The sequence below is a fragment of the Lycium barbarum genome, chromosome 8 (genome assembly GCF_019175385.1).
Source record: "Lycium barbarum isolate Lr01 chromosome 8, ASM1917538v2, whole genome shotgun sequence".
Lineage (NCBI taxonomy): Eukaryota > Viridiplantae > Streptophyta > Magnoliopsida > Solanales > Solanaceae > Lycium > Lycium barbarum.
In genome coordinates, this window is record NC_083344.1 from 124,742,256 (window position 1) to 124,770,130 (window position 27,875).

A 27,875-nucleotide genomic window follows, 5' to 3' on the forward strand; every position below is an offset into this window, starting at 1 on the left:
GAGTACTACTTATCTCCCACCAACACAAGTAACATGTAATACTATCTATCAAGGCTTGGACGAATGGAAAGAAATCACCTAGTATTTTTTGTTGTCGCTGAAAATTAAATCTGAGATCTCGTGATTTTCAATCCACTTCATTGACTTTGGATTAGGGCTGCATATCGGGTGGTTCGGTTCGGGTTTGAAAGTTATCGGTTATCGGTTTGTAGACATGTTAAACCGTTAAGGTATTGGTTACTGGGTTATCGGTTTATCGGTACGGTTATTGATCGTTATCGGTTTAACCGTTAATATTTCACACGAAATTTTTTCAAGAAGGAAAATCCCATAAAAAAATGGCTTGATAGCTACATAACAAAAACAAGAACAATAGCACGAAACTTAGTTACAGACAATTAACCAACCAAACTAAACTTCCAATTCAGTCAAGTGCCTCTACTAATTCTTACTCTTACCATCTTTGATAGCATTATCTACAACAGCTACTTTGAACTTTTTGTACTCATCAAATTCCTTACTAATACTTTTCATTACTGCAGCACTTTGTACAACAACAACATAACAGGCTAACAACATTACTTGCATTAGCTACTGGCTTGACCATATAAAATGCACCTCATGAAATTGCAACAACTTTCTCACTAAAAGCTTCACACATGAATTGATATAAAGACCAGGCCACTTGAGAGTTAAGACTAGAGAGGAAAGGGTAAAACTGAAAGCGTCGTTTATGAAATGGAAGTCAAGTAACCCTAGTCCAACTCTCCAAGTGACTTTATATACGAAAGGGTAAAATTATAATTAAATAATTAGTTATCGGGTAACCCGATAACAAAAATGGTCAAACCGTGACCCGATCCAATAAGCCAATAACCACAGGGCACCACCCGTTACCCGAATGATTAATCCATTAACCCAATAAGCCATTAACTGATTCGGGTTATTAGTTTAACCGTTAATATGCACAACCCTACTTTGGATGCAAGGGCATAATGTTCATGATTACCCTTTATTTTGTTTTGACATATAGCATTAATTTGGTTATAATATTATCATCTGAAAAAGAAAAGTACACGGAGCCCCAGGCCATAAGTAGGGTTTGAGGTATACTCCATATTCTTTTTGTTCTTTAGTTCTTTAATCTTTAAGAATCAAATTATTTTCAGACAAAAGTTGAAATATGTAAAAGGCTCAAGTTTTGCAAATTGAACAAGGCTGTACAGCTCAAGTTTTGTGAAGTTAATGACACATGAAAGGAAGATTTTAGAGCACAATACTTGATGTGCCTTTTTTCAATTACTCCCCCACCCCAAATATACATAATGTATGTACCTTTTTTCATTTGTCTTCTAACATCTACAATATTTTGTTTTTGTTTTTACCCCTTTCGTTTCTGGGTGTTAGGTCATTTGAGATATTAAATTAGATGACCGTAAGTACAACTGCATTCACTATTTTTTTTTATCATGAATACATAATTATTACACAAAACACACGCACATATAGAGTTCAAACAGAAAACAATAAATTCATCTGCAACAACTTTACAGGCATATTATGGCTAATCTGGCATTTTTGGCATGAATATGTTCTCATAGAAAAATAGACGACAATGCCAGAGCAAAAATATAATATTATGCAATACTGATAAATCTAATAGAATGATTTTTGTCTTGGCAATCATCAATACACGTTCTCGTAGTCTTTCTCCAGTTATCGTCGAGTTAAGAACATGATTCATGTACTGTTGTGACCTTACATTTTGATGTAAATATTTGAAAGATATATATAAATGTTATTCAATTTTGTCCGGTCTATCTAAAGAATCAAGATAATTTTTCTCTTGTGACAAAATTTACAGAGCAGCAGCCAAAACAGATTCTTTTTGCCTTTGCTTCACTTTCATGTATAAACCCTGCATTGGGAAAGACATAATAATTTACATCGTGAGAACTCGTTACACATCTTATAACAATAAAAATAGCTCGCTTTTTAGGTGAGAATCTTGCGTTTGTCGTATGAATGGTTGCTCCAGTAGTCATGCTAATATTTTGATCTGGAATCAACTCGAACGAGAAGTTCTGCAACAATATCGCAAGAGCAACTGTAGCTTCCAACAAGGCAAATTGATCACCAACACATTTTCGTGGCCCTCCACTAAACGGGATGAATCTGCAACAAGTAAATATAAAAAAAAGGCAGCCGGTGCACTAAGCTCTCGCTATGCGCAGGGTCTGAGGAAGGGCCGGACCACAAGAATCTATTGTACGCAGCCTTATCTTGCATTTCTGCAAGAAGCTGTTTCCATGGCTCTTGCACTACTCAGACAAGCTGTGTATAAACTGAATAGGAAAAAGAAAAGGCGAGGCAGAAATGAATACCTAAAGTCAGTATTCGTTTCGTTTGGAACTGGACCTTCCAAGTCGAATCTTTCAGGATCAAATTCTTCGGCTCTTTCCCATGCCTGGAGAGAAAAAATAAAAAAGACAGCGAAGACAAATTATTTTCTGTACTAGTGATATTTTCCGAGGCAGGAAGAAAACACTTCAATAGATTAAAATGAGACTTGAAATGTTTATGCAACCCAAAAAAAAGGAGATGGTGGGACAATATATTTTACCAGAAAGCTCCCTCCAAATTGTATGCTTAATTTAAGCAAAGCCAAAGTGGAAAAGGTAGATCCATATATCCGCATAAACAGGAATAAAGAATAAACAAATCATTGAAAATGGTTGTTAGAGAACTTAGAGATCAAGTCGAACATGGGATGTCCTATAGTGGGGATGCAAAAAACTATATAAACAACTTAAAGGAATTAAATTTCCAAAAAAGGTCAATAACAGTAACAAAAAAGAGTGTAAAAGATCGGAAAAAGCTCTTAGATTTTACCTCTGAAGAACATATCCAAGAATGAAACAACTGGGTTTCCACCAATATAGAGGTAAAAGGGCAATAAAACTTGTTAAAAATTCCTAAAGAGCAGAATAATGGTTGAAAGTGCTGACAAGATGATTAACATGCATTACCATATGACATCATGCAATGCGTTTTAGCTAAGAACATACGGATAAAACTATTCTTAGCAAGTTTATAGCAGGTTCGGTTTGACTTTTTCTAATTTAAACCAAACTAAACGAATTATGATCGAGTTTTTTTGTTCCAATAACAAACCAAGTCAAATCAAACCACTTGTCGGGTTTTTTTCTCGGTTTGATTTAGATTATCGATTTGGTGAAATTTATCAATTTTCTTTTTACCCCCACTCTTTGTTATTTAACAAATGATCTACTTTGTGTGTTGTTGCACTCAAATCATGAAAGCTGCTATGAAATCATTTGCATATTATTTAATTGTCAATAAGCTTAATATATGACCACTTAATTAACATATCTAACAACATATTATGTACCCATATGTTTTTCCATCTATGAATTTCCAACAAGAAACATAAATGATCAACTTGGTTAAATTTACTCAATGAAGTATCATGCTTACTTGGTGTCTAATTAGTATTTTACAAAATCAAAAAAGGTACATTAGCAAAACAAAAAAATAACATATGAGACTCATAACTCTGAAAATATGACGACTCGGATATTGATGTTTTCTTCCATAGTTGAAATGTAAAATTTGTATAGACTCCAAACGACTTATGCGATTCACCTTAAATGAAAAATTATCAACCATATTTAGTACTACTGAACACATCAACAATACGAGATGAAATATTTAATATGAATTATCTGTTTCATATTGTCAATACACAACTCACACGATTGAATACAAAACAAGACAATTACTTCCTCTTCCTGATACGTACAGCAGTGGCATACATATATACAATTATACAACTTAGAGTCCTAGATTAACTAGTAGAGAATAAGGTCCTAGAAGATAAAGCCTTATAGAATTCTATTAGTACTAGACATAGTCGAGTCTGTTGTGGATAGCGATTGGGATACTCCGATACATATATATCACTTCGACTTAAATCACTTACCATGAACAATGATCATACACTCAATTTTTAAGAGTAATGATTTATCGAAGGAAATAAATTACTCGAATGCATGAAAATGATCCCAACATGATGGATTAGCAAACGGTAAAATGACATGATATATCTCATAACTTTCAAAGTGTGACGAAGGGGACATTTGGCGTTTCATTACCCAGTTGAAATGCAAAATTTGTAGACTCTAAACGATTAATGTGATTTATCCAGATTTAAAGATCATATTAGTGATGCTTACACTATATTGTTTACACAATAAATTTCCTATTACTTCATTTTATCTTAAGAAAAACCTTAATTTTGCTGCTATTCGGTTACACTCACACTCTATTGGTTACTTTTCTTATATTTTGGGACTATTGCTCTTTTAACATGATAAAACGTGGATGCCAATATATTCTTTAAGTCTTTACGTAATAATTACATTTAAGAAAAAAGCGGAAAGTGTCTGAGTCAGAAATTGGCACAAATGAAAATCTACACTTGCAATCACTTGATAAGAGAATAATTCCATTCAAGTTATTATACCCAAGGTATTCTACGACAACATAAAATGCAATACGCTAAGTATTAAACTAGTACCAATTATGATAGTGACTAACGGCTTAACAAAACTAATCGTGAGACGACACACGAAAATACGTACACTTCAAATCACGTGATAAAAGGGATAATTGAAGTTATCAACCTTTTATTTTTAAACAATACATTACATTTCCTCTTCATTTATAGATTATATTACAACATCTATACGTGAATATGACGTACGAAGTTAACCACCATGTAAACACTGACAAAAAAAAAAAGTACTCTCAAACAATATTAATAGAAAGCAATACTTTCATCATTATTATAGCCAAAGGCCAAATACATAAAACATGTTCAACAAGTTCTAACCAAATTACACAACATTACACATGTTCAACAAAGTACATATAGGTTTAGAACAAATCCTACTTGCCCTTGAGATTATTTAACTATAACTTCCACTCGAGCTCATAGAGAGAGTACTCAAAGGGAAGTGAAAATGCCAAAGGATAAAAGTTGCCCTTCATAACTAGAACATAATCACCAAAGAAAATGGCAATTTCCTTACCGTGGGAACTAAGATAAAAGCAGATCAGCTCGATGACCTCTAACAATAATTTGTCAACAATAGCCACCTGCTCCTACAGACAAACGGGCGAAATCCATCTTTAGCTACCACCCCTTTGCCACCGGAGATGGTGGCAAAAGGGTAGCATCTCATGATCAAGAACTCAAACACAAAGCAACAGTCTAAAGAGAGAGAGAGAGAGAGAGAGGTGGGATGGAGGGTTTGGTTAGGAAGGTTTGACTAGTTGTTTATAGAGGCATGTGGACATCATGGTATTATTAGTTGAAAAAAACCAAATGGTAAAATGATAAAATTTAGGCGAGTATATGTATTTATTAACTACAATTATTGATATTACTAGCAATAAATATTAAGTGTCAACAGAGGCGGATGTAGCGTTGCAGCATCAGATTCGTCTAACCTCAATATTTTCAACATAGGAGCATAATCTTATGTTTAAAATTTACTAAAATTGTGACAAATAGCATATCTGAACCCATAATTTTAAAAAATAAATTAATGAGTTCAATACAAAAAATCCTAAAGATTAAACGCAACAAAGTTTAAATCACGAGTAAATCTTTTTCTTATTTTTGTTGGTCATGTGGGTAACAAAAGGGTGAATTGACTTGAGTGAATGTGTGGTCACTTTTGGGTAAAGTAAGAGCAAAAGAAAGCAAGGTAAGCATCTTCCTAAGGATATGCCATTGGCGTCTCATAATTTCTTCAAAATTATATTGCCACCCTTTGCAATCCTAGCTACTACTATATTAATTAATTGAATCTAATTTATATGTACTAGCAGTACAATGAATTTTTATACAATCGGTTTTAACTGTAACAGATTATTATTTTATTCAAGTTACTAGTTTCGCTTATTATATCATATATTTTATTACCTTTTAGTGATTTGATAATGTAAAATTTCTTTAACACAGTCAAAATGTATAGAAGTTATAACTTCTATAAGAAGTACTGTTATGCAACAACCAAAGTGCGTATATTTTTCCTTTTTCTGGCAAAGTTCAACTTTTTCGTTTCCCCCAACCATGCTACATTTGATTATACTACATACTATACAATCAATTGAACTTCAACGTCTAAAATAATACTAATATGGTTTATGCTTCATTTTTCAATATTGCGACATATTGTCTTCCAAGGTGGGCTTAAAATCTAATTATTAGTTTTATTCTGTACTTATTATTTATCTGAATAGAATATTAACGCTCTCTCAGGTGACATGAGCAGTATATATTAAGTAGTTAAAGCTTGTTGTACCATTAATTAATTTGATTACGTAATGCTCTTTTGGAAGAAGATCGATGACTCATGTTCTACCCAATGGTTAATTGGTCAAAAGTTCTTCTATATTATATCCTCCTTATAATGGATTTCATTTCCAAATCTCACCAATTTTTTGTTAGTCTGATGACGTGCGAAAAATAAAGTAGGCCTAGCAAAGAAAGTTTATGAAAATTTCGTATATCCTTTTTTTTTTTAATTTCCCCCATCATAGTGGCAGGACATTTTATTAATCAAAGTAAAGTACACAAAAAGGGGTATTAACTACCCAGCTACCAACCGAATGGAACACACTCCATTCACAATATGGTAGGATTTCCATTTAGCTCTCAAAAAACAGTGTAAGAAGGTAATAATCTGCTTGCCTTAATCTTTGTCTAACATGTGCATATATAAAAAGATCCTAGGCTATAATGAAGATAACTAAATATATACCTAACCATAATAGTAACTAAGAGCCTGTTTGGATGGACTTATGCCTATAAGCTGCAAACAGCTTATAAGCTAAAAAAAATAAGTTGGGGTAGTCTAACTTTTTTTTTGACTTATAAGCTGCTTTAGATAAGCTAAGTCAAATGAACCCAATTATTTTTTTGAGCTTATTTTAAGCACAAAATGACTTTAAGTTGGTCAGTCAAACACTCAAAAAAGTTGAAAACAGCTTATAAGCCAATCCAAACGGGCTCTAAATATTCTTCTAATATATTTACATGGTGGCCTAGAATATTCTTCTAATATATTTACATCAATAAAGATGGTAACTAAATATTTACATAATATTCTAACACACCCCCGCATTCGAAGCGGGAGGTTTGCAGACGCTTAGGCTGTCGCGAAAATCTTCAAATAGAACCAAGGGAAGACCCTTAGTAAATATATCCGCGATCTGATAGCGTGATGGGACATGTAGGACACGTACATGACCACGATCAACTTGTTCTCGGACGAAGTGAATATCCATCTCGATATGCTTAGTGCGTTGATGTTGAACAGGATTGCTAGATAGATATATGGCACTAACATTATCACAGTACACCAACGTAGCCTTTCGTATTGGACAATGAAGTTCTAGAAGCAGATTGCATAGCCAACAAGACTCAGCAACAACATTGGCTACCCCTCGATATTCGGCGTCCGCACTAGATCGAGACATGGTGGCCTGCCGCTTGGCGGACCAAGAAATGAGATTATCACCAAGAAAGACACAATAACCAGAAGTCGAACGCCTGGTATCCGGACAACCACCCCAATCTGCATCCGTATACGAAATGAGAGTGGTGGGTTTAGATGGATAAAGATCCAAGCTATGATCAAGGGTGCCTTTAATATAGCGCATAATACGTTTGAGAGCATTCATGTGGACCTCCATCGGGTTATGCATGAATAGACAAATTTGTTGCACAACATACGAAATGTTTGGTCTCGTGAACGTGAGATATTGCAGTGCACCTGCCAGGCTGCGATAAAGTGAAGGATCCTTAAATGGTGAGGTAGAGGTGGCACTTAACTTCGGTTTGGTGTCAACTGGCGTGGCACTTGGCCTACAAGACGACATGCTAGCTCGTTCTATGATCTCTTCGGCGTACTTCTTTTGAGATAAAAATAAACCACCTGCATGACGAGTAACTACTATTCCCAAGAAATAACTGAGTGGTCCCAAATCCTTCATAGCAAATTCAGAGTTGAGAAGTGTCATGATAAACTTACGAAGATCATCACAGGAGGTAGTTAAGATGATATCATCCACATACAAAAGAAGATACGCCATATCAATACCTTTTCGGTAGATGAACAAAGAATGATCAGACTTGCTGTGGGTGAAACCAATACTAGAAACATAGTCAGCAAATCGTTAGTACCAGGCCCGGGGAGCTTGCTTGAGGCCATATAAGGACTTCTTTAGTAAGCAGACATAGTCAGGATGTGTATGTTACACCCCGCACTTTCAGAGCATGAGCATGACACGTACATCACCGTAGTAATGGAGTATCGGAGACGTCCCATGATGTTTTGGAAGGTACAAGCCATGGGAAGTACGTAACAATGGAGTAAAGGATGAATTACGATCTCGTAAGTCGTAATCGGGAAAGACTATTTTGAAACACAAGAACATGACCATTATCAAGTATAATAAATGATAAATATCATGTATGGAGAGTTTCGGAAGATTTCGAGATCAAGCAAATTGAAGAAAATAAGTTTGACGAAAATTTGAGAAATGTTGGGCAGATTTTTAGTCAACTTTGGAGGGGCATATCTCCTAGTATATTAGGAGTTTTAAGGTGTTTCAAAAGCCTAAAATGAAGTTTGCCGAGTCTAGTTTCTAATTCAACAAACCGCTCATCGATAGGACCTCAGAGTAGAGAATTATGGACGTTACAAACTGAGCTGGCAAAGCAGAAACAGAGCTGCTACAGTACCGCTACAGTACTGCTACAGTGCAGCCGACCTTAGCCACTAGAAAAGGGGTTAAAATCCCATTTTTCTTCATCCTAATTCTCAAAAAAAATCCAGAAACTTCAGCCAACAAAGAGGGCTTTTGTAGCACATAGAAGTGAGGATTTTGGGTAAAATTCAAGTTAAGGAGTATGAATCGAGGACCGGACAACGTGTAGACGCGATTATAATTTCATTTTGAGTTGGAGTTAGCTTGGGAACAAGTAAATATTGAAGATCTTGCCACTTTAGTAAATATAAGGTATGAATCCTTGAATCTTTTTCTTTATCAACATTGATTAAGGAGTATTTGCAAGAATAAAAGTTATGGTTTGTTGTGTTGATATTGTTGGCTTATGGATTGAGGTTTGAAGAGAATTTTGGATGAATATATATATATTCATCTTGTATAATATTGAGGATGTTGGTATTGTTGTTGTTGATTGGTTGTTGATATTATGATTTCGGGCTAGGCATATAAACAGGGGAGATGCTGCCCGAATTTCGATAGAATCTAAATGGGATTTTAATTAAGGGCTTAAGACGAGCGTATGATGATGATCCTAACAATAGTATGAATGGTTGTATATGTAGATTACGAGGCTACGAATAATCTTAAGTGAATTGCAAGACAGGAAGTAAGTTGGAAGTCGAGAAATTATCTTCTAGGTATGTTAAGGCTAGTTCCTTTCTTTCTAAAGGCATGATCCTTTGTTATAAACCTTTGTGTCATACCTATAATATCATTGGTTCCACAAATGCTAGAAGTCCACGAATTTCGTGATCCTTATGATGTTATTGAACTTCTAAAGGCATGATTCTTTTCCTATCAAACCATGCATGAATTCCATAAAAAATTTCATTTCCAAGAATGTTAGAGATTCATGACTCTTAAAGTTTTTATGATGGCAAAGATGAATAATTTTTTTTATGATAACCATGATGATGATTATGAGGGATTTATTTATCCAAGCTCCAAGGCATACGGATTTCATGTTACTATGAGATGATTTTTATTCATAGAGATTTCCATGTACATGAGCTTTATATTATTATGAGGTGATTGATCTTACTTTGAAATTTCTTAATTTTCTTCATTGTTGGTAATCTTACCTCATGACCCTTGTTCCTTCAAGGTGGGATAAACGAAGATAATTGATCCATAATATAATCGGAGGCTACCGACCTTACGTCACTCCGATATAGTTGTGGCTTTTGATTGGGCTCTTATGCATGCTTTATATATATATGTATGTATTTTCTCACACCGCGCCGCGCTATAGTCGGTCGGGCATAGCACGTAGATGTGCACACCACTGCAGTGGGCATGTTATGATATTACCCCGGATGCCGGAGGCCCGGACGCGGGCTAATGATGATAACACCGAGCCTTAATGGCCGGGCATGATACTATATATATGACACCGAGCCTTAATGGCCGGGCATGGTACTATGTATATGTATAGAAATGTTTTTTTTAAGGGCTAAGCATGCATGACATCCGCCTTATGAGGCATTCAGATGTACAGGTTATCTCTCTTATTCCATGTTACCTTTCATATCTATATTATGTTGTTAGTCATGCCTTACATACTCAGTACATTATTCGTACTGACGTCCCTTCTTGTGGACGCTGCGCTCATGCCCGCGGGTAGGCAGGGAGACGGATCAGACCCGTAGGTCTTCTATCAGCGGATTCTCAGGAGCACTCCACTTTCTTCGGAGCTGCAGTCTACTTGGTATTGTCCTTATGATCATTTGTATTCCATGTAGAGGCTCGTAGACGTGTATATACAGTTAGATGTTTTGTATCTCCACCGGTTCATGCTGTGGTATAATATATTGGTGGCCTTGTCGGCCTTATTTTGAGCTCTTGATACCTTACTGTTAGCCTTGTCGGCTTTATGATATGCGTTATGTTGTGGCGACCTTGTCGGTCCGCATATGTACAAACGTGTTGAATAATCGGATATTCCTATGTTGGGCCTTTTCTGCGTGCAAGTGTTCTTTGGGGTTATGGTTTATAACGTTCAAAGTAATGGATAAGTCCGGTGGTTCCCGGCCTACAGGTCGGAGCCCGTCATACTCCTGGTAGGGGTGTGACAGTGTAGGGTCTCGGAAACCCGCGGGTTGATGCATGTAGACAGTTTCCTCGAGTTCGCCATGTAAGAATGCATTTTTCACATCAAGTTGGTGAATATGCCAAGCATTAGAGAGAGCTAGACTGAGAACAGTGCGGATGGTCGCCGATTTCACCACTGGGCTAAAAGTATCACCACAATCCACGCCAACTTGTTGAGTTTTGCCATCACCTACAAGTCGGGCTTTATGCCTCTCAAAGGAACCGTCAGAGTGTTCTTTATGTCTAAAAATCCACATAGACCGAATAACATGCACATTAGGTGGGCGAGGCACTAACTCCCGCGTCTTATTTTTAATAAGAGCCTTATATTCATCTTCCATAGCCATTTTCCAATTCGGGTCACGTAAGGCAGACACGGGGTTACGAGGAAGGGGAGATTTAGACGCATGAGTGATGAAGTTGTATTTTGGGTTAGGCTTGACAGTACCATGTTAACTCCTAGTGATCGGTTTTTGGACTGGGAGAGGACAATGGACTGTGGCGGACGGGGGCTGGCAGTAGCAACTGAGGGTGAGACAGATGTGGCCGTGGGTGGTGGGCTGCTAGGACCAGTGGGAAGCGGAGTATGGTCGCTAGAAGGTGGGTTGTTTTGCGAGGCTAAATAGTGTACTACATAAGGAGAGGGTCCATCATCCAGAAAATCATAATGGTGATGGTCTAAGGCAGTATGTAGCTTAGCAAAAGGAAATTGGGTTTCATCGAACACGACATGACGACTTATGATGATTTTCTTGGATGATAAATGATAACATTTGTAACCACAATGATGGGATGGATAGGCTAAGAACACACATGGGGTGGAACGGGCTTGAAGCTTGTTAATGGTGTTAGATGGGAATCGGGGGTAACATAGGCAACCGAACACCCGAAGATGAGAATAGGATGGGTCTTTGTGATAGAGTACTTTGAGAGGATATTGATAGGCTAATCCTTTATGAGGAAGAATGTTGAGGAGGTAGGTGGCCATTTGTAATGCATGATGCCAAAAAGAAGGAGGTAAAAACGCATGAGTGAGTAAAGTACGAACCATGTTGTTTATTGTTCGAATTTTTCTTTCGGCCTTTCCATTTTATGATGAGGTATGAGGACAGGAGAGGCGAAAAGACAAGCCATTAGATTTACAAAACTCCCAGAATGGACCGTTATCAAATTCCCTACCATTATCACATTGAATGCTCTTTATTTTTCGTTCAAATTGAGTGCGAATGAAATTTCGAAAGACTAAGAAAGTGGGTAACGTTTGAGACTTAGTTGATAAGGGAAATGTCCACAAAAAATTAGAGTAATCATCCAAGAAAAAAACATAATATTTGTGGCCCGAAGAGCTCAAAACGGGAGATGTCCAAAGATCACTATGGATAATATCAAATGGCATACATGTTTGTGAATGAGATGCAACAAATGGCAATTTAATCTGTTTTCCAAGAGTGCAGGAATGACAAACATGAGACTTAATCGGTCCATTAAATTTAATAAATTTATTTTGCCTAAGGGAGTCTAAAACAGGTGCTCCCGGCTGACCTAAGCGATCATGCCACATAGATGAAGTTAAAGCTGTAAAAGACGATGGTGGTCTAGTGGTGATGGGATAAAGATCGCCCCGACTATCACATCACATTAGATGCATCCCCGTCCGGTAATCCTTCACAGAAAAACCAAAAGGTTCAAATTCAACAGAAACTGAGTTATCTATGGTGAATTTTTGAACTGAGACTAGGTTCTTGATAAGATTAGGAGCATGAAGAACATTTTTTAAGGCTAAAGGTGGGTTGGGGGGAGCTAAGTTGGTATGACCATAACCACGAATTGGAATTGAATGACCATTTCCGACAATTATACCACGATTATTGCTCAAATTAAAATAAGACGAGAGATTACCTTGCGCGGATGTCATATGAGAAGTGGCTACGGTATCCATGTACCAATTTGCATCCGGAGGAGTAAGCCCAAGTGTATGCATCGCTGCCTCGATATCGGTTGGAGTGGGCTGAAAGTTGGTAGAGTAAGCTTGTGGTGGATGTGGCCCAAGTATGCCAGCCTGCCTCTGTTGAGTGTTGGTCCATGGCCATGGAGTAGTTGGATACGGACAAGGAGGCACAGGCCACGGCATGTAGGGCCACTGCCATTGCTGTGCATTCCCCATCCAAGGCTGCTGCCACTGTTGCTGCTGGTCGTGGTGCTGCTGCCAGCTGCCGCGACCACCACCGAAACTACCACTGTTTCGGTTGTTGCTGCCCCTATTTCCACCTCATTTGCCACGGTTCTTTCCACCATTGTTGCTGCGGTTTTGATGCCTTTTACCACTGTTATTCTGACGGTTTGGGTGGTTATTTCTAGAAGAGTGATTATCGTCGTAATCCCGAGCAATCATGGCATTAGCGGATCCCGTGGCAAGCTGTTTGGTGAAACCTGTTTCTTCAAGAATGAGCATGGAACGGGCTTGATAGAAGAGAGGAAGAGGATTGCTTTGACGAATGAGTGTACCCACCCCCTTATAGGCGTCAGTGAGTCCGACTACCATTTGAAGGACGAAGCAATTGTTGGAGACTGGAGCACCGACGTTCTTGAGTTGATTGGATAGAATCTTGAGTCGTTGACAATACGCGGAAGCATTAGGAAAATCCTCCATATTAGTGTGAGAAAATTCATGCTCAAGAGTGACAGCTCGAGAATTTTTGTTGTCTTGGAATATGTCACGCAACCTATTCCAAGCTTTCATAGCCGTGGAGTCGGGTTCAAGGATAGTATGCAATAGGTCAGTAGAGATGGTTGCATAAATCCATTGAAGAACCGTGGCATCAAGAGTCGACCATAACTCTTTTTCAACATCGGTTTTGGGCACCTTTTCTTTCCCGGACTCCGGTGGAATGATATGGTGAAGGACTCTGTGGGACTTGGCGTGGATTTTAAAGAGTTCCGCCCATGTCCTATATTGGACGTTTTCCATCTCAAAAGTAATGGAGATGTGATTTTTGATGTTGGAGACAGCCAAAGCTGGGTGGAAGAAGGACTTGGTGGAGTCATATGAGGAGGAATCAGTCATGGTGGCTGATTGTAGGAGAAAGATGATGATGTTGACGCAGAGATGGAGGAAGAGAGAGGAGCAGAACCGTGCCCTAGTCTGATACCATGTAAGAAGGTAATAATATGCTTTCCTTAATCTTTGTCAACATGTGCATATATACAAAGATCCTAGGTTATAATGAAGGTAACTAAATGTACACTTAACCATAATGGTAACTAAATATTCTTCTAATATATTTACATGGTGGCCTAGAATATTCTTCTAATATATTTACATCAATAAAGATGGTAACTAAATATTTACATAATATTCTAACAAACGGATATATACTATGTGAGGTTATATCACCCCTCTATCTACAACAAGTTAAGATATATCAAAATTATATATTCTAGCCATGTTCCTATCTACTGAGAAGGAATTCTGAATGATTCTCCTTATAAATGATGGAAGTTGCATCCTGTCAACATTAAGCTCTCCAATTGCTTCTTTAGGCATTTGAGAAGGAGTATTGAACACACCAAAGTTAGCAAGTTTGTCTGCAACATTGTTGCCTTCTCTATAGCAGTGGTTGATTTGCAAATGATCAAAATTGTTGAGAAGATTCATAAAGGTTCCAAGATGGATTTGACTTTCCAAGAATCCAGTTAACTAGGAGTTGGGAGTCACTCTCAATCTCCAACTTCTGTATGCCATTACTGGAGCACCAAGTCACACCAATCAATAGGGTCATTGCTTCAGCAAAATTATTTGATCTCTAGCCAAAGGTAGTAGCAAAAGCTGAAATCATGTGCCCATCACTATCTCTAACAACGCCACCACTACCACTGGGGTCAGGATTGCCCCATGAACTGCCATCAGTGTTCAGTTTCATGTAGAGATTAGAAGGAGGGGTCCATTCAACAGGAATAATAGAGAAGGTAGGCATTGCATCTTGAATCAAGTTACTGAATTGTTTCCATTGCATATTGGGAGAAATGTGGTTGAACTGTTTATGGGCTATGATATTGTACTGGTGATAGGTGGATATAGGGGTGTCAAATGGGCGGGTTGAGCTGAAATTGGCCCAATTAAAATGGGTTGAGGTAATAACTGGGTTGGGCTAACATTGACCCAAAAGTTCTTTGGGCTGAAATGGGTTGGGCTGAATTGGGCTAAAAATGGGCTGGGTCATGACCCGCCCAACTTGACCTAGTTTTTTTGAAGGGTCTATTTTCTAGAAAAACATTTTTCGCGAAAAATATTTTCGCGAATTTTTCGTGAAAAATATTTTTGAGGAAAACATTTTTCGTGAAAAATATTTCCCTTCATATTAAACATATTTTCGTGAAAAATATTTCCCTTCATATTAGACATACCACAAATTCATAAGATACATAATACAAGAAAAGTGTATAAATAAATAAAATAAAGTAAATCTCAAGCAATAAACTCAAATTTAAGTAAATCTTAAAAATGGGCTAGTATTGGGCTAAAATGGAGATCACTTTAAAATGGGTTGTGTTGGCTTGAGCTAAAATCAACCCAATATGAAATTATCTTGAGCCCAACCCATAAAATTTTGGGCGGGTTGGGCGGGCCATCACCTTTTGGGCCAAATTTGACACCCGTAGGTGGATATGATAATGTTGTAAGCATTCATTCTCTTGTTCTCATATCTAGATTTGCATCTAGCCTTCCATAGTTGCCATATAAGAATAGCTGGCATACCTTGAAGGGTAATTTTCATAAGAGGATTCCTACCCTTGGTAATCCACCATGGAATTAGAACATGTCTAATATTAGTGGCATGAGCAGATATACCAACCACCTTGTTGAAATGAGACCAAACTTTCTTTGCAATGTCAGGATTCCTACCCTTGGTAATCCACCATTGAATTAGAACATGTCTAATATTAGTGGCATGTGCAGATATACCAACCACCTTGTTGAAATGAGACCAAACTTCCTTTGCAGTGTCACTTTGTATGAACAAATGTTCTTGATCCTCCAGATTTCCATAAGCACAACAAGAGCATTTTGAGGGTAAAGCCACACCTGATTTGATGATATTAGAGTCCACTGCAGATTTGTTTCTAAGCAGTCTCCAGATGAAGAAAGATATTTTGAAAGGTTCCTTTTTGTGCCAAGTCATGTTATCCACCAGTGATTTTGAGTGTCATGTCCTAGTTGCATGCCATGCAGAGTTACAAGTGAATCTCCCATCTACTGAAGCAGTCCAAATTGGTTGATCCTCCAAGGTAGAAGATCCAATTTTAACTCCCAAAATGTGTTCCACAATATCTGGGGTAAGCATTGGTGCAGTTTGATCATATTCCATGTACCATCTGTTAAGAAAGAAGAGACACATATATTAATAGAGGTAGTAGCTGAGCCATTTTGTGATAATTGGCCCTTACTAGACCAATTATCCCACCAAAAGTTGGCATCTCCAAAGTTTATTCTCCATTGTATAAGGTGATCTATACTTTCATCCTTTATTTGTTTATTTTTTAGCAAGTGAAGGTCATAGACACGAAGAGGAGTTGCTGGTTTGGGAGACACAATTAAAGATATGGAGTTTTTGCTCCTCGCTGATTTAAGTAATGTTGCTTATGAGCGATTTTAATGCTTGTTTTTAGTATTTTTCAATGTAGCCAAAAAAATAATAATAAGAAGCAGATAACCTAAAGGGCGTTATGATTATAGTGTCCAGATCCTGCGCGTACCTCGATTAATTTTAGGGGTACAACTTATCTCCCACCAGCACAGGTAACATGTAATACTATCTACCATGGCTTGAACGAATGGAAAGAAATCACATAAGTATTTTTTGCTGTCGCTGAAAATTAAACTTGAGACCTCGTGATTTTCAATCCACTTCATTGACTTTGGATGCAAGGGCATAATGTTCATGATTACCCTTTATTTTGTTTTGACATATAGCATTAATTTAGTTATAATATTATCATCCGAAAAAGAAAAGTACACCGAGCCCCAGGCCACAAGTAGGGTATGAAGTCTATATTTTTACTTTTTATTCTTTAGTTCTTTAATCTTTAAGAATCAAATTATTTTCAGACAAAAGTTGAAATATACAAAAGGCTCAAGTTTTGCAAATTGAACAAGGCTGTAGAGCTCAAGTTTTGTGAAGTTAATGCCACATGAAAGGAAGCTTTTAGAGCACAATACTTGATGTACCTTTTTTCAATTACTCCCCCGCCCCAAATTACTTTACTTTACTACTATTAAGAAGCATGGATTTGCACTTCGTCGTCCGTTTTCCATAAAAAAAAAAAGGTGTGGGCCCAACTAAACATTAGCCGATATTTAAAAAAAAAAGTAAAAAAAGTGAAACCCACCATCTCTAAACTCACGGAAAAAAAAAGTGGATCCCATATTAACAAAATCAAGCAATATATATAAAAAAAAGTAAATCCCATATTAAAAAAATAAACAATGTCAAAAAAAAAAATGCAGACTTTGTATTCGTAGTAAACACTAATATAATAAAGTTTTAGATACGGAGCACAAACTACAATGTTATATTAATCATGTTTTGAACATAGTATCTCATATTGACAAAATCAAGCAATATAAAAAAAAAAGTGAATCCCATATTAAAAAAACAAATAATGTCAAAAAAAAAAAAAAGTGGAGACTTTGTATTCGTAGCAAACACTAATATAATAAAGTTTTAGATACGGAGCACAAATTACAATGTTATATTAATCGTATTTTGAACATAATATATATATATATATATATATATATATATATATATATATTATGCATAAAAATAGTGCAAACTAATAATGTCCAAAAGAGTGAACCCATACTAAACAATACCAAGCACTATAAAAAAAAAAGTGTGATCCTCATATTAAACACCAACCAACCAATATTAAAAAAAAAGGTAAAAAAAGTGGAACCCACCATCGCCAAACTCACGGGGAAAAAAAAAGTGAACCCCATATTAACAAAATCACTATATAGAAGAGTGAGTTTTGGACAATGGATCGTCGTCCGTTAAGCATTAAAAAAAAGTGTGGTCCCCATATTAAACACCAACCAACCAATATTAAAAAAAAAAAAAAAGTAAAAAAAGTGGAACCCACTATCGCCAAACTCAAGGGGAAAAAAAAGTGAACCCCATATTAACAAAATCACTATATAGAAGAGTGAGTTTTGAACAATGGATCGTCGTCCGTTAAGCATTAAAAAAAAAGTGTGGTCCCCATATTAAACACCAACCAACCAATATTAAAAAAAAAAAAAGTAAAAAAAGTGGAACCCACCATCTTTAAACTGACGGGGAAAAAAAATGGACCTCATATTAACAAAATCAAACAATATAAAAAAAAAGTTAATCCCATATTAAAAAAACAAACAATGTCAAAAAAAAAACGTGCAGACTTTGTATTCGTAGCAAACACTAATATAATAAAGTTTTAGATACGGAACACAAACTACAATGTTATATTAATCGTGTTTTGAACATAGTATCCCATATTGACAAAATCAAGCAATATAAAAAAATAAAAAAATAAAAAAAAGTGGAGACTTTGTATTCGTAGCAAACACTAATATAATAAAGTTTTAGATACGGAGCACAAACTACAATGTTATATTAATCGTGTTTTGAACATAATATATATATATATATATATATATATATATATATATATATATATATATATATTTGCATAAAAATAGCACAAACTAATAATGTCCAAAGGGTGAGCCCCATACTAAACAACACTAAGCAATATAGAAAAAAAAGTGTGGTCCCCATATTAAACACCAACCAACCAATATTAAAAAAAAAGTAAAAAAAGTGGAACCCACCATCTCCAAACTCACGGGGGAAAAAAAAGTGAACCCTATATTAACAAAATCAAACAATATAAAAAAAAGTGAATCTCATATTAAAAAAAACAAACAATGTCAAAAAAAAAAACTTGCAATGAATTAACAAAATCAAGCAATATCAAAAAAAAAAAAAGTGAACCCCATATTAAAAAAAATATAATGTTAAAAAAAAAAGTGCAGACTTTGTATTCGTAGCAAACACTAATATAATAAAGTTTTAGATACGGAGCACAAACTACAATGTTATATTAATCGTGTTTTAAACATTGTATATGTATATATATTATATGCATAAAAATAGTGCAAACTAATAATGTCCAAAAAAAAAAAGTGCACCCCATAAAGGGTGGAACCCACCATCTCCAAACTCACGATAAAAAAAAAGTGGACCCCATATTAACAAAATCAAGCAATATCAAAAAAAAAAAAAAAAAAAAAGTGAACCCCATATTAAAAAAAAAATAATGTCAAAAAAATTGCAGACTTTGTATTCGTAGTAAACACTAATATAATAAAGTTTTAGATACGGAGTACAAACTACAATGTTATATTAATCGTGTTTTGAACATAGTGTGTATATATATATATATATATATATATATATATATATGCATAAAAATAGTGCAAATTATTAGTGTCCAAAAAAAAAAGTGCACCCCATATTAAAAAATCAAACAATATTTATGTAATTTTCAAAGTATCTCATTAAGTCAATAATGATGGATTTATTGCCACGTGCATATCAATCCATTAGTGGGAGCAAATGAAATTGCTTTTCTTCAAAAGGTTAAGTAGTCAAACCATACAATTTTCTTTATTTTTTTATATTAGTCTGAGATCTAATCTAGATATTAAACTGTTGTATTTGCTATTCCGCCATGTAATTTATTTGTTATGTTTACTAAAATAAATATACTTAAAATATTTATATTTTAAAATAAGATAGAATTTAATTACTTTTTTATTTTTATTCTTACTCTAATAAATGTGAAAAAAGATTAATGTCGTAAAAAAAATATCAAATGGAGATCAAATAATGAATAAGGTAAATTAATCAAATTATAATTCTAATCGATGTTTTCTTAAAAAACCATGCAAAAGACAACATGACAAGTAAAATGAGCTAAACCGAGAATATTTACTAAAAATTAAAAAATAGTATTTCTTCATTTAAATATAAAATCAATTTCTACTTTGTTTCGTTTTAAACATGTAAAATTAATTTAATAATTTGAATTAGAATTATCCAAATCAAAATTTGATAAAAAATAATAAGTATTTTACACCTTTAAATTAATCGAATTAAAATTGAAAGTATCAACTGATGCTTAAATATTGCTATTGTTTTATCTCAAAGAGAGGAAAATACAAGTCTTCTCTTTAAAAAATATTAATAAATTTGCTGATTTTATATTCGTAGCAAGCATTAATATAATGAAGTTTTAGATACGGAGCACAAACTACAATGTTATATTAATCGTATTTTGAACATAATATATATATATATATATATATATATATATATATATATAAAATCACTATTCAAAGACAACTATATACACATAAATGCACTATAATCTAAAGTGTTGGGCCCGTGCTGCTGGGCATAGGCAGTCTTAGTATACATAATAAATGTACCTTTTTTCATTTGTCTTCTAACATCTACTATATTTTGTTTTTGTTTTTACCTCTTTCGTTTCTTGGTGTTAGGTCATTTGAGATTTTAAATTCGATGACCTTAAGTACAACTGCATTCACTATTTTTTTTTCATGAATACATAGTTATTACACAAAACACACACATATAGAGTTCGAACCGAAAACAATAACTTCATCTGCAACCAACTCTACAGGCATAGAAAAATAAGACGATAATGCCAGAGCAAAAATAGAATATTATGCAATACTGACAATTCTAATAGAATGATTTTTGTCTTGGCAATCATCAATACACATTCTCGTAGTCTTTTTCCAGTTACCGTCGAGTGAAGAACGTGATTTCTTTACTGTTGTGACCTTACATTTTGATATAAGTACTTGAAAGATATATATATATAAATGTTATTCAGTTTTGTCCAGTCTATCTAAAGAATCAAGATAAGTTTTCTCTTGTGACAAAATTTACAGAGCAGCAGCCAAAACAGATTCTTTTTGCCTTTGCTTCACTTTCATGTATAAACCCTGCATTGGGAAAGACATAATAATTTACATCGTGAGAACTCGTTACACATCTTATAACAATAAAAATAGCTAGTTCTTTAGGTGAGAATCTTACGTTTGTCGTATGAATGGTTGCTCCAGTAGTCATGCTAATATTTTGATCTGGAATCAACTCGAACGAGAAGTTCTGCAAAAATATCGCAAGAGCAACTGTAGCTTCCAACAAGGCAAATTGATCACCAACACATTTTCGTGGCCCTCCACTAAACGGGATGAATCTGCAACAAGTAAATATATGAACGATAATCTTCTACTCAGACAAGCTGTGTAAAAACTGAATAGGAAAAAGAAAAGGTAAGGCAGAAATGAATACCTAAAGTCAGTATTCGTTTCGTTTGGAACCGGACCTTCCAAGTCGAATCTTTCAGGATCAAATTCTTCTGCTCTTTCCCATACCTGGAAAAAAAAAGACAGCGAAGACAAATTATTTTCTGTACTGGTGACATTTTCCGAGGCAGGAAGAAAACACTTCAATAGATTAAAATGAGACTTAAATGTATTATGCAACCCAAAAAGGAGGAGGAAATGGTGGGACAATATATTTTACCAGAAAGCTCTCTCCAAATTGTATGCTTAATTTAAGCGCAAAGCCAAAGTGGAAAAGGTAGATCCATATATCCACATAAACAGGCAATAAAGAATAAACAAATCACTGAAAATGGTTGTTAGAGAACTTAGAGACCAAGTCGAACATGGGCTGTCCTATAGTGGGGATGCAAAAAATTATATAAAACAGAAACAATTTCAATGAATTAATTTCCAAAAAAAGGTCAATAACAGTTACAAAAAAGAGTGTAAAAGATCAGAAAAAGCTCTTAGATTTTACCTCTGAAGAATGATGAACGTTATATACCGAGATCATTATATCTTGACCAGCATTGACCTTGTAATTTCCGGGGAGCACATCAGCTACTAGAGCTCTTCTTATTAGGACCTAATAAAAACAGTTCTCTATAAAATCAGGTTATCAGAAGATAATGCATAAGGATAAAGTAATCCAAAAGGAGAAATAACTTTGACGAACTTACAGGTGGATGTGGATAGAGTCGGAGTGACTCAGTTATGCACCGGGTCAAGTACTTGAGATTCTTCATGTCTTCATAAGTCGGAGAGCGTCCTCCCAAAACTCTGTCAACTTCTTCATGTGCTTTTTCCAAAGAGGAAGGGTCCTGCATAAGAACATAAAATATGAGGGAAGAACATGTTTTTCTATAATCTGCATAGTTTCCGTCATGCACCATCTTTTATTGTATACAAGATTATGAGTTATATAAGAAAAAAATATGCTCACAGGATCACCATTTCTTTATAAATAAAGACGAAAACATATCCAAGAATGAAACAACTGGGTTTCCACCAATATAGAGGTAAAAGGGCAATAAAACTTGTTAAAAATTCCTAAAGAGCAGAATATGGTTGAAAGTGCTGACAAGATAATTAACATGCATTACCATAAGTGACATCATGCAATGTGTTTTAGCTAAGACCATACGGATAAAACTATTCTTAGCAAGTTTATAGCAGTTTTGTCCTTGGGTAAGAAAAAGCTCTTCAAATGGCATTTATTTGTTGCTGGGAGCACCATATTTCACAGGCTTTTCTTTCTTTTTTCTAGATAAGTCACCATCTATCACAAACTAAGACATCTTTTCTTCGAATTCAACCTTTATAATCATGTACTGTCTTGTGGATGGGGAGGAAGTTAAGTTAACATAAATGACAGAGACAGAACTCACAACAATTAAGTTGACTTCACATAGCTCCCCTTCTAACAAGCCAAAAGAAGGAAGAAGGTTAAAAGAAACTTTTCCAACTTACATTTATGAACAACAATGTCTGAAGATGAAGTGCACGACCAAGCTAGAGGGAAAAACTTTATTATGTGCCTCACACAACAGACAAAAAGGTGTCTCGCACAACTAGTGTCAGTTGTGTGAGACACATAATAAAAAAATTCCAATTGGTTGGCTTGCATGAATAATTTTTCACCCATCGAAGAACCATACTTTCCGTTCAAATGGTAAAATCATGACTTTGACATAAACACACAGAACAGCAGGCTTATTTTCTAAGTGTGTACTTGTGGCAGTGAGTGTTTACCTCCAAAAAACCATGTGCAATATTTAAATGTAAAAGGGTCCAAAAGGCTGAATTTAAGATGGAAAATACATCATAAATATGCACAAAAATATTAAGAAAAAAACAACCTTGCACTTCTCTGCTGCACAACTTATTGCTGTCATTCAAGTTGGAAAAGTATTGACTTATGAATTAAGAGGGGACTAAGGATGCAAAGCAAGAGAAAGGTCAATTAAAGATACCTTACTCAGCAGGTATGACGTCCAAGTCAAAACTGAACCTGTGGTTTCATGCCCAGCAACTAGCATTGACAGAAGATCATCTCGAAGTTGTACACTTGAAACCTGAAATTTAGAAAGTTAGCATATACAGAGAATGCATATTAAGCTATACATGCAGTATTTTGTCTTTAAGAAGATATGTTATGATTAATCCTTTTTTCCAAAAGAAGTAAACATGTCAATTCAAAGATTGAAAATCACAAGGAGAGATTTGGATTTCGAAGAGTTTTGGAGTATTTAAACAATACTGTATATGGCAATGGTCTTTATAAACCAATGGCGTTGTCTGTAGTATTAGAGAGAGAGAGGGGAACTGTTTGAGGGAAATAGAATCAGATTGATTGGCCACGTTTGCGTATAACGATTATTTCAGAAGGAAACATCAAATCTAGCGGAAGTCTCTAAAACAAATGTTTAATGGATGTCAAACTAAGAACGAGGTACGGTCCTTTCCCCGACCCTGCGTAAACAATGCGTGCGCCGGGCTGCCCCCTTTATTCTGCTAGACTTTACAAGGAAACAAGAACAGAATCCTATAAGGATGTTGTAAGAATGTTTTTTTATATCGGTGGTGTCAGGGCCAACTTGCACATACCATCAGGTACCTGCTACCTCTCACTAGCATAGGTACCCAGCAACACTGCCCACCAAAATTTAGGTAGATCGAAAGAAATCACCTAACGCTTTTGTCTCCATTGAAGTTTGAACCCTGATCTCCTATGATTTTCACCCACTTTATTGACCGCTAAGCCACACCCTTGGGAATAACGACGTAATTCACATTTAACATACCATAGATGATGTTGTTTACCTAAAAGAAGTTCAACTTCGGCGAAGTTTTGTAATCCATAAACAGAACTATCAATTAAGTATCAAATTAGTTAAATCTCGACCGACCTCCTCTCTGCTAGCAAGCAAAAATCGAAGGATGCTTGGATCTCTATCATTCACATACTCATCCTCATTAATCCTCTCACCCTCAGATTCTACAATCTCTCTGCACTTTGCAATGAGTTCTTCAACTGTTCGTCTGATTAACGAAACTGCATTTTCAGCCTTTATTTGTCGTGGGATGACTTTACATAAAGCTTTGATCTACAAAACATGGATGATTTTAGTCAAAATTATCAGACAGATTAAGCTCGGTGAAAAACATTCAAGTATAGGAAGAACCTGCCTGCCAGTATGGCAACAGATCAGTTGAACGAAGTTCTGCTTCTTTTAGAGCAGTGTAAACTGCATCAATAACTGGACTGTCAGTAGTAAGGGAATCGAAATTGTAATTGAAGAGTGCAAGACCAATAACATCAAGTGTTAGTTGAGAAAACTTTGCCTCCATATTTACTGCAGACCCGGAAATTGCATCAGGTAAAAGTTTCTCCACCATTCTCTCAGCACATCTGCAAAAGACCCGATCAACTATTACTGACAAGTACTTCTTGTGAAGAGATGGAACCACGGCCCTTCGCCTTGCCTATATCAAATTAGGCTTTTAAGCTCAAAACAACACATTGGTTACCATAATAATGTTACACTAAGGTACTGTACTTTCCATCAATTATAACTTCCTAAAAAATCAATCATTAGTTACGTTCATACATATAAAGCATGGTTCACAAGAAATGGGAGAAGTGGGTAAATAGCCACTTTTAACACCTGCTATCAAATATTAGCCGGTATTTTAAAAGCTATTAGTAATATTTAGCCACTCTTTTGATACGGAAAAAGTTCTGGACAAAGTTACCACCAACTTAAACACAGAACAACTCCCGGAAACGCTGCTGAAATTAGAAGAGTTGACAAATGGAACCCCAGGAATAACTTATGGGGCTCAAAAATTTGCTGGAGTATCAAACTCCATGAAATCGTTCCTGGGGTTCAAAAATTTGTTGGAGTTTCAAACCCCATGAATCGTTCCTTAGTCTAAGTAGGGTATTTGCTGGAGTTTCTTCCGTGTTTTAAGTAGGGTAACTTCTGTCCAAATTTTATTTATGCATTAAAGTGTGGCTATTTCCCTATTACTTTTCAAATGGAGGCTAAAAACTCATAGCAGACCCGAAAACTGGCCAAACTACCTAATTTTACACAAGAATTTCATATTTCATTAGTTTATTACCATGCTTAACTTGACATTATAAGTCAAGAGTGTGCTTCTCTTTTATGCTCTGCATATACCACACACAAAACTGACAAATTACAACAATTCAAAGTAGCCAGAAAAGATCAATCTTTTATTTCACCTTACTCCCTCTGTCCCAATTTTAACTGTCTTACTTTCATTTTTGGTCTGTCCCAAAATGAGTGTCTCTTTCTATACTTAGTAAGTTGACAATTCAAACGTTACATAGCAAGTTTAAAACCACAACATTCAAAGGACATTTTACTTAATTTAGACCCACACAAGATACAAAAGTCTCTTTTTATTCCTTAAATTTTGTGGCTAGTCAAACTAAGATACTTAAATTGGGACGAAGGGAGTAGCATTCACCACATTGAGTCCAAATTCCACATAAATATAAGATACACAAGGGATATCCAAAAAAAGTAGGATAATTTACCGTCCAAAGGGGACCTTCAGCAATGGCAAAACCAGAACCAAACAAGAACTCAGAAACCTCAGCAACAAGTCCTTTACCATACTTCCCATAATTCTTTAAAACATGTTTAGCAATAGCAGGATCACTAACAATAACAAAATTTCTTGGTCCAGCAGCAAGTCTATAAATAGGTCCATACATATTCATCCATTTAAACAATGGTAGAAAAAGTGCACCACCAAGAAGTTCAGAAACATCTTCAAGTTGAGCACTTGCAATTGGTATATTTGAATCATCATTTGAGCCTAATGTAAGTGAACTTGTAAGTTTAGTTAACCAATCTGGACTTACCCATGATGTGGGCTTAGTTGAATTAGGTGGTTTGTTGTTGCTGTTGTTAGTTGAGGCTTTTATGGAAAGTGGATGACGTGGCAGTTGTTTTTTGGGGTGGTGGTGGTGGGTGGTGGGGTGAGTTAGAAGAGAGAAAGAAGATGTGGTGAGTGAAAATGGCATGGTGGTGGTGAAGGAGAAGAATGTTGTTGCTCAGCTCATCAAGAACCAAAATTTGGAGGTGCAGATATTTGTGTAGTGGTATTTCAGACGTGTGTTATAGAAATCTGTTATCCACGTTATCATCAGTCCGTACAAAAATATAGGGGTATCTAACACTATATTCACTTTTGAAAGATGAGGTTAACGAATTAAAGCAGCTGATAAATATAATAAATAATTACTACTTAAAGCAGCTGATAAATATAATAAATAATTACTATTCTCTCTGACCCAATTTATGTGACATCATTTTCATTTTTGGTCTGTCTAAAAAAAAAATGTCACCTTTTTATATTTAGAAACTATTTAACTTTATGAGATGATTTTACAGCCACACATTTATATAAGGCTTGTTTTGAACCTCACATTTCAAAAGTCTTCTTTTCTTTCTTAAATTCTGTGCTAAGTTAAATGGCGTCACATAAATTAGGACAGAGGGAGTAATATTTGGTAAGTTGAAGGAGAATCTTGGATTAACTGGTAAAGTTGCTTCCGTGTGACCAGGAGGTCACGGGTTCAAGTCGTGGAAATAACCTCTTGCAGAAATATAAGATAAGATTGTGTACAATAGACTTCCGTCACATCGTGGGAGCTTAGCGCACCGAGTTGCCCTTAACTAATATTTGGTAATTTACACTTAAAGTTATTTATCAAAAATATGATTTAAAACTACTTTTAAATAGAACAGAGAAATAATTAAATTTATGTTTTAGCAAGCCTACTTCAAGAATCATAAAAGATAACAGAAATAAAATTGAAAGATTTGGTGAAATCAAAAGTGACCGTAATTATATCATTTTTAGGCGTGAACAATTTATGGTGTTCGGCTGATTTTTGGTTATAAACACATGATTTATAAATATTCTTTTTTTTTAACCAAATGCATAGCTAAATTAAAAAGTATTTATACCCTAGTTTGAAAGTTATAGCACATAGTTATAGTAAGGGGTAACATAATGCCATTTTTGTAGGGCTGGCCCGTCCTAGCCCGCGGCCCGCTGAGGGCTGGGTTAGGCTGCCATTTTACAGGCCCTTCAATTAAAAGGTTCAGCCCGTCCTAGCCTATTTAATTCTTTGGCCCTTTAGGGCTGAGCTGGATTGGGCTGGGTCAGCCCATTTTGACACCTCTACCCCTAATGCTATCATATATAACCTCTTCGAAAAACTTTAATTAATTTACCCTAATCAGATACCATGTAGACGCTATAATACGTATAGATAAACAATTAGCTCCTCTGGAGTCCTTGGTCATTAATTTCTAATACCAAATATTTTCTACGTACTTCTATATCACGAAAGAAAAATTGGTTAGACACTACCAGTGTCATAAAA

The 27,875-nt window shown here is 35.5% G+C and overlaps 3 protein-coding genes and 1 long non-coding RNA gene across 4 annotated transcripts; all 4 read right to left on the reverse strand.

Moving 5' to 3' along the window:
- Positions 1-1,927: 1,927 nt before the first annotated feature.
- Positions 1,928-5,398, reverse strand: LOC132605420 (uncharacterized). Its single transcript, XR_009569179.1, has 3 exons — positions 5,115-5,398; positions 2,385-2,467; positions 1,928-2,175 (listed from the first exon to the last, which is right to left on the reverse strand). It is a non-coding gene; the product is annotated as an uncharacterized LOC132605420 (long non-coding RNA).
- Positions 5,399-7,200: 1,802 nt separating this feature from the next.
- LOC132608292 (uncharacterized mitochondrial protein AtMg00810-like) lies at positions 7,201-8,187 on the reverse strand. Its single transcript, XM_060322337.1, has one exon. The coding sequence runs from the start codon at positions 8,185-8,187 to the stop codon at positions 7,201-7,203; it is 987 nt and encodes a 328-aa protein (XP_060178320.1).
- A 5,059-nt stretch (positions 8,188-13,246) lies between these two features.
- On the reverse strand, positions 13,247-14,041 carry LOC132608293 (uncharacterized). Its single transcript, XM_060322338.1, has one exon. The coding sequence runs from the start codon at positions 14,039-14,041 to the stop codon at positions 13,247-13,249; it is 795 nt and encodes a 264-aa protein (XP_060178321.1).
- A 6,729-nt stretch (positions 14,042-20,770) lies between these two features.
- Positions 20,771-26,706, reverse strand: LOC132607146 (carotene epsilon-monooxygenase, chloroplastic). The gene is made up of 9 exons (XM_060320986.1): positions 26,013-26,706; positions 24,632-24,928; positions 24,352-24,549; positions 23,416-23,517; positions 22,123-22,263; positions 21,921-22,028; positions 21,408-21,490; positions 21,150-21,312; positions 20,771-21,055 (listed from the first exon to the last, which is right to left on the reverse strand). Exons 1-9 carry the CDS (start codon positions 26,502-26,504, stop codon positions 20,996-20,998), a joined length of 1,644 nt encoding a protein of 547 aa, XP_060176969.1. The 5' UTR covers positions 26,505-26,706; the 3' UTR covers positions 20,771-20,995.
- Positions 26,707-27,875: the final 1,169 nt, after the last annotated feature.

Bases quoted from the DNA above. Each gene is read 5' to 3' on its own strand.
- LOC132608293 (XM_060322338.1), bottom strand. From the start codon at position 14,041: ATGACTGATTCCTCCTCATATGACTCCACCAAGTCCTTCTTCCACCCA.
- LOC132608292 (XM_060322337.1), bottom strand. From the start codon at position 8,187: ATGGCGTATCTTCTTTTGTATGTGGATGATATCATCTTAACTACCTCC.
- LOC132607146 (XM_060320986.1), bottom strand. From the start codon at position 26,504: ATGCCATTTTCACTCACCACATCTTCTTTCTCTCTTCTAACTCACCCC. The intron at 21,491-21,920 runs GTAAAATCTAAG...TTTTTTTTCCAG, and splicing joins ACGTTCATCATTCTTCAGAG to GTATGGGAAAGAGCAGAAGA. The intron at 21,056-21,149 runs GTAAGATTCTCA...TTCCCAATGCAG, and splicing joins CAACCATTCATACGACAAAC to GGTTTATACATGAAAGTGAA.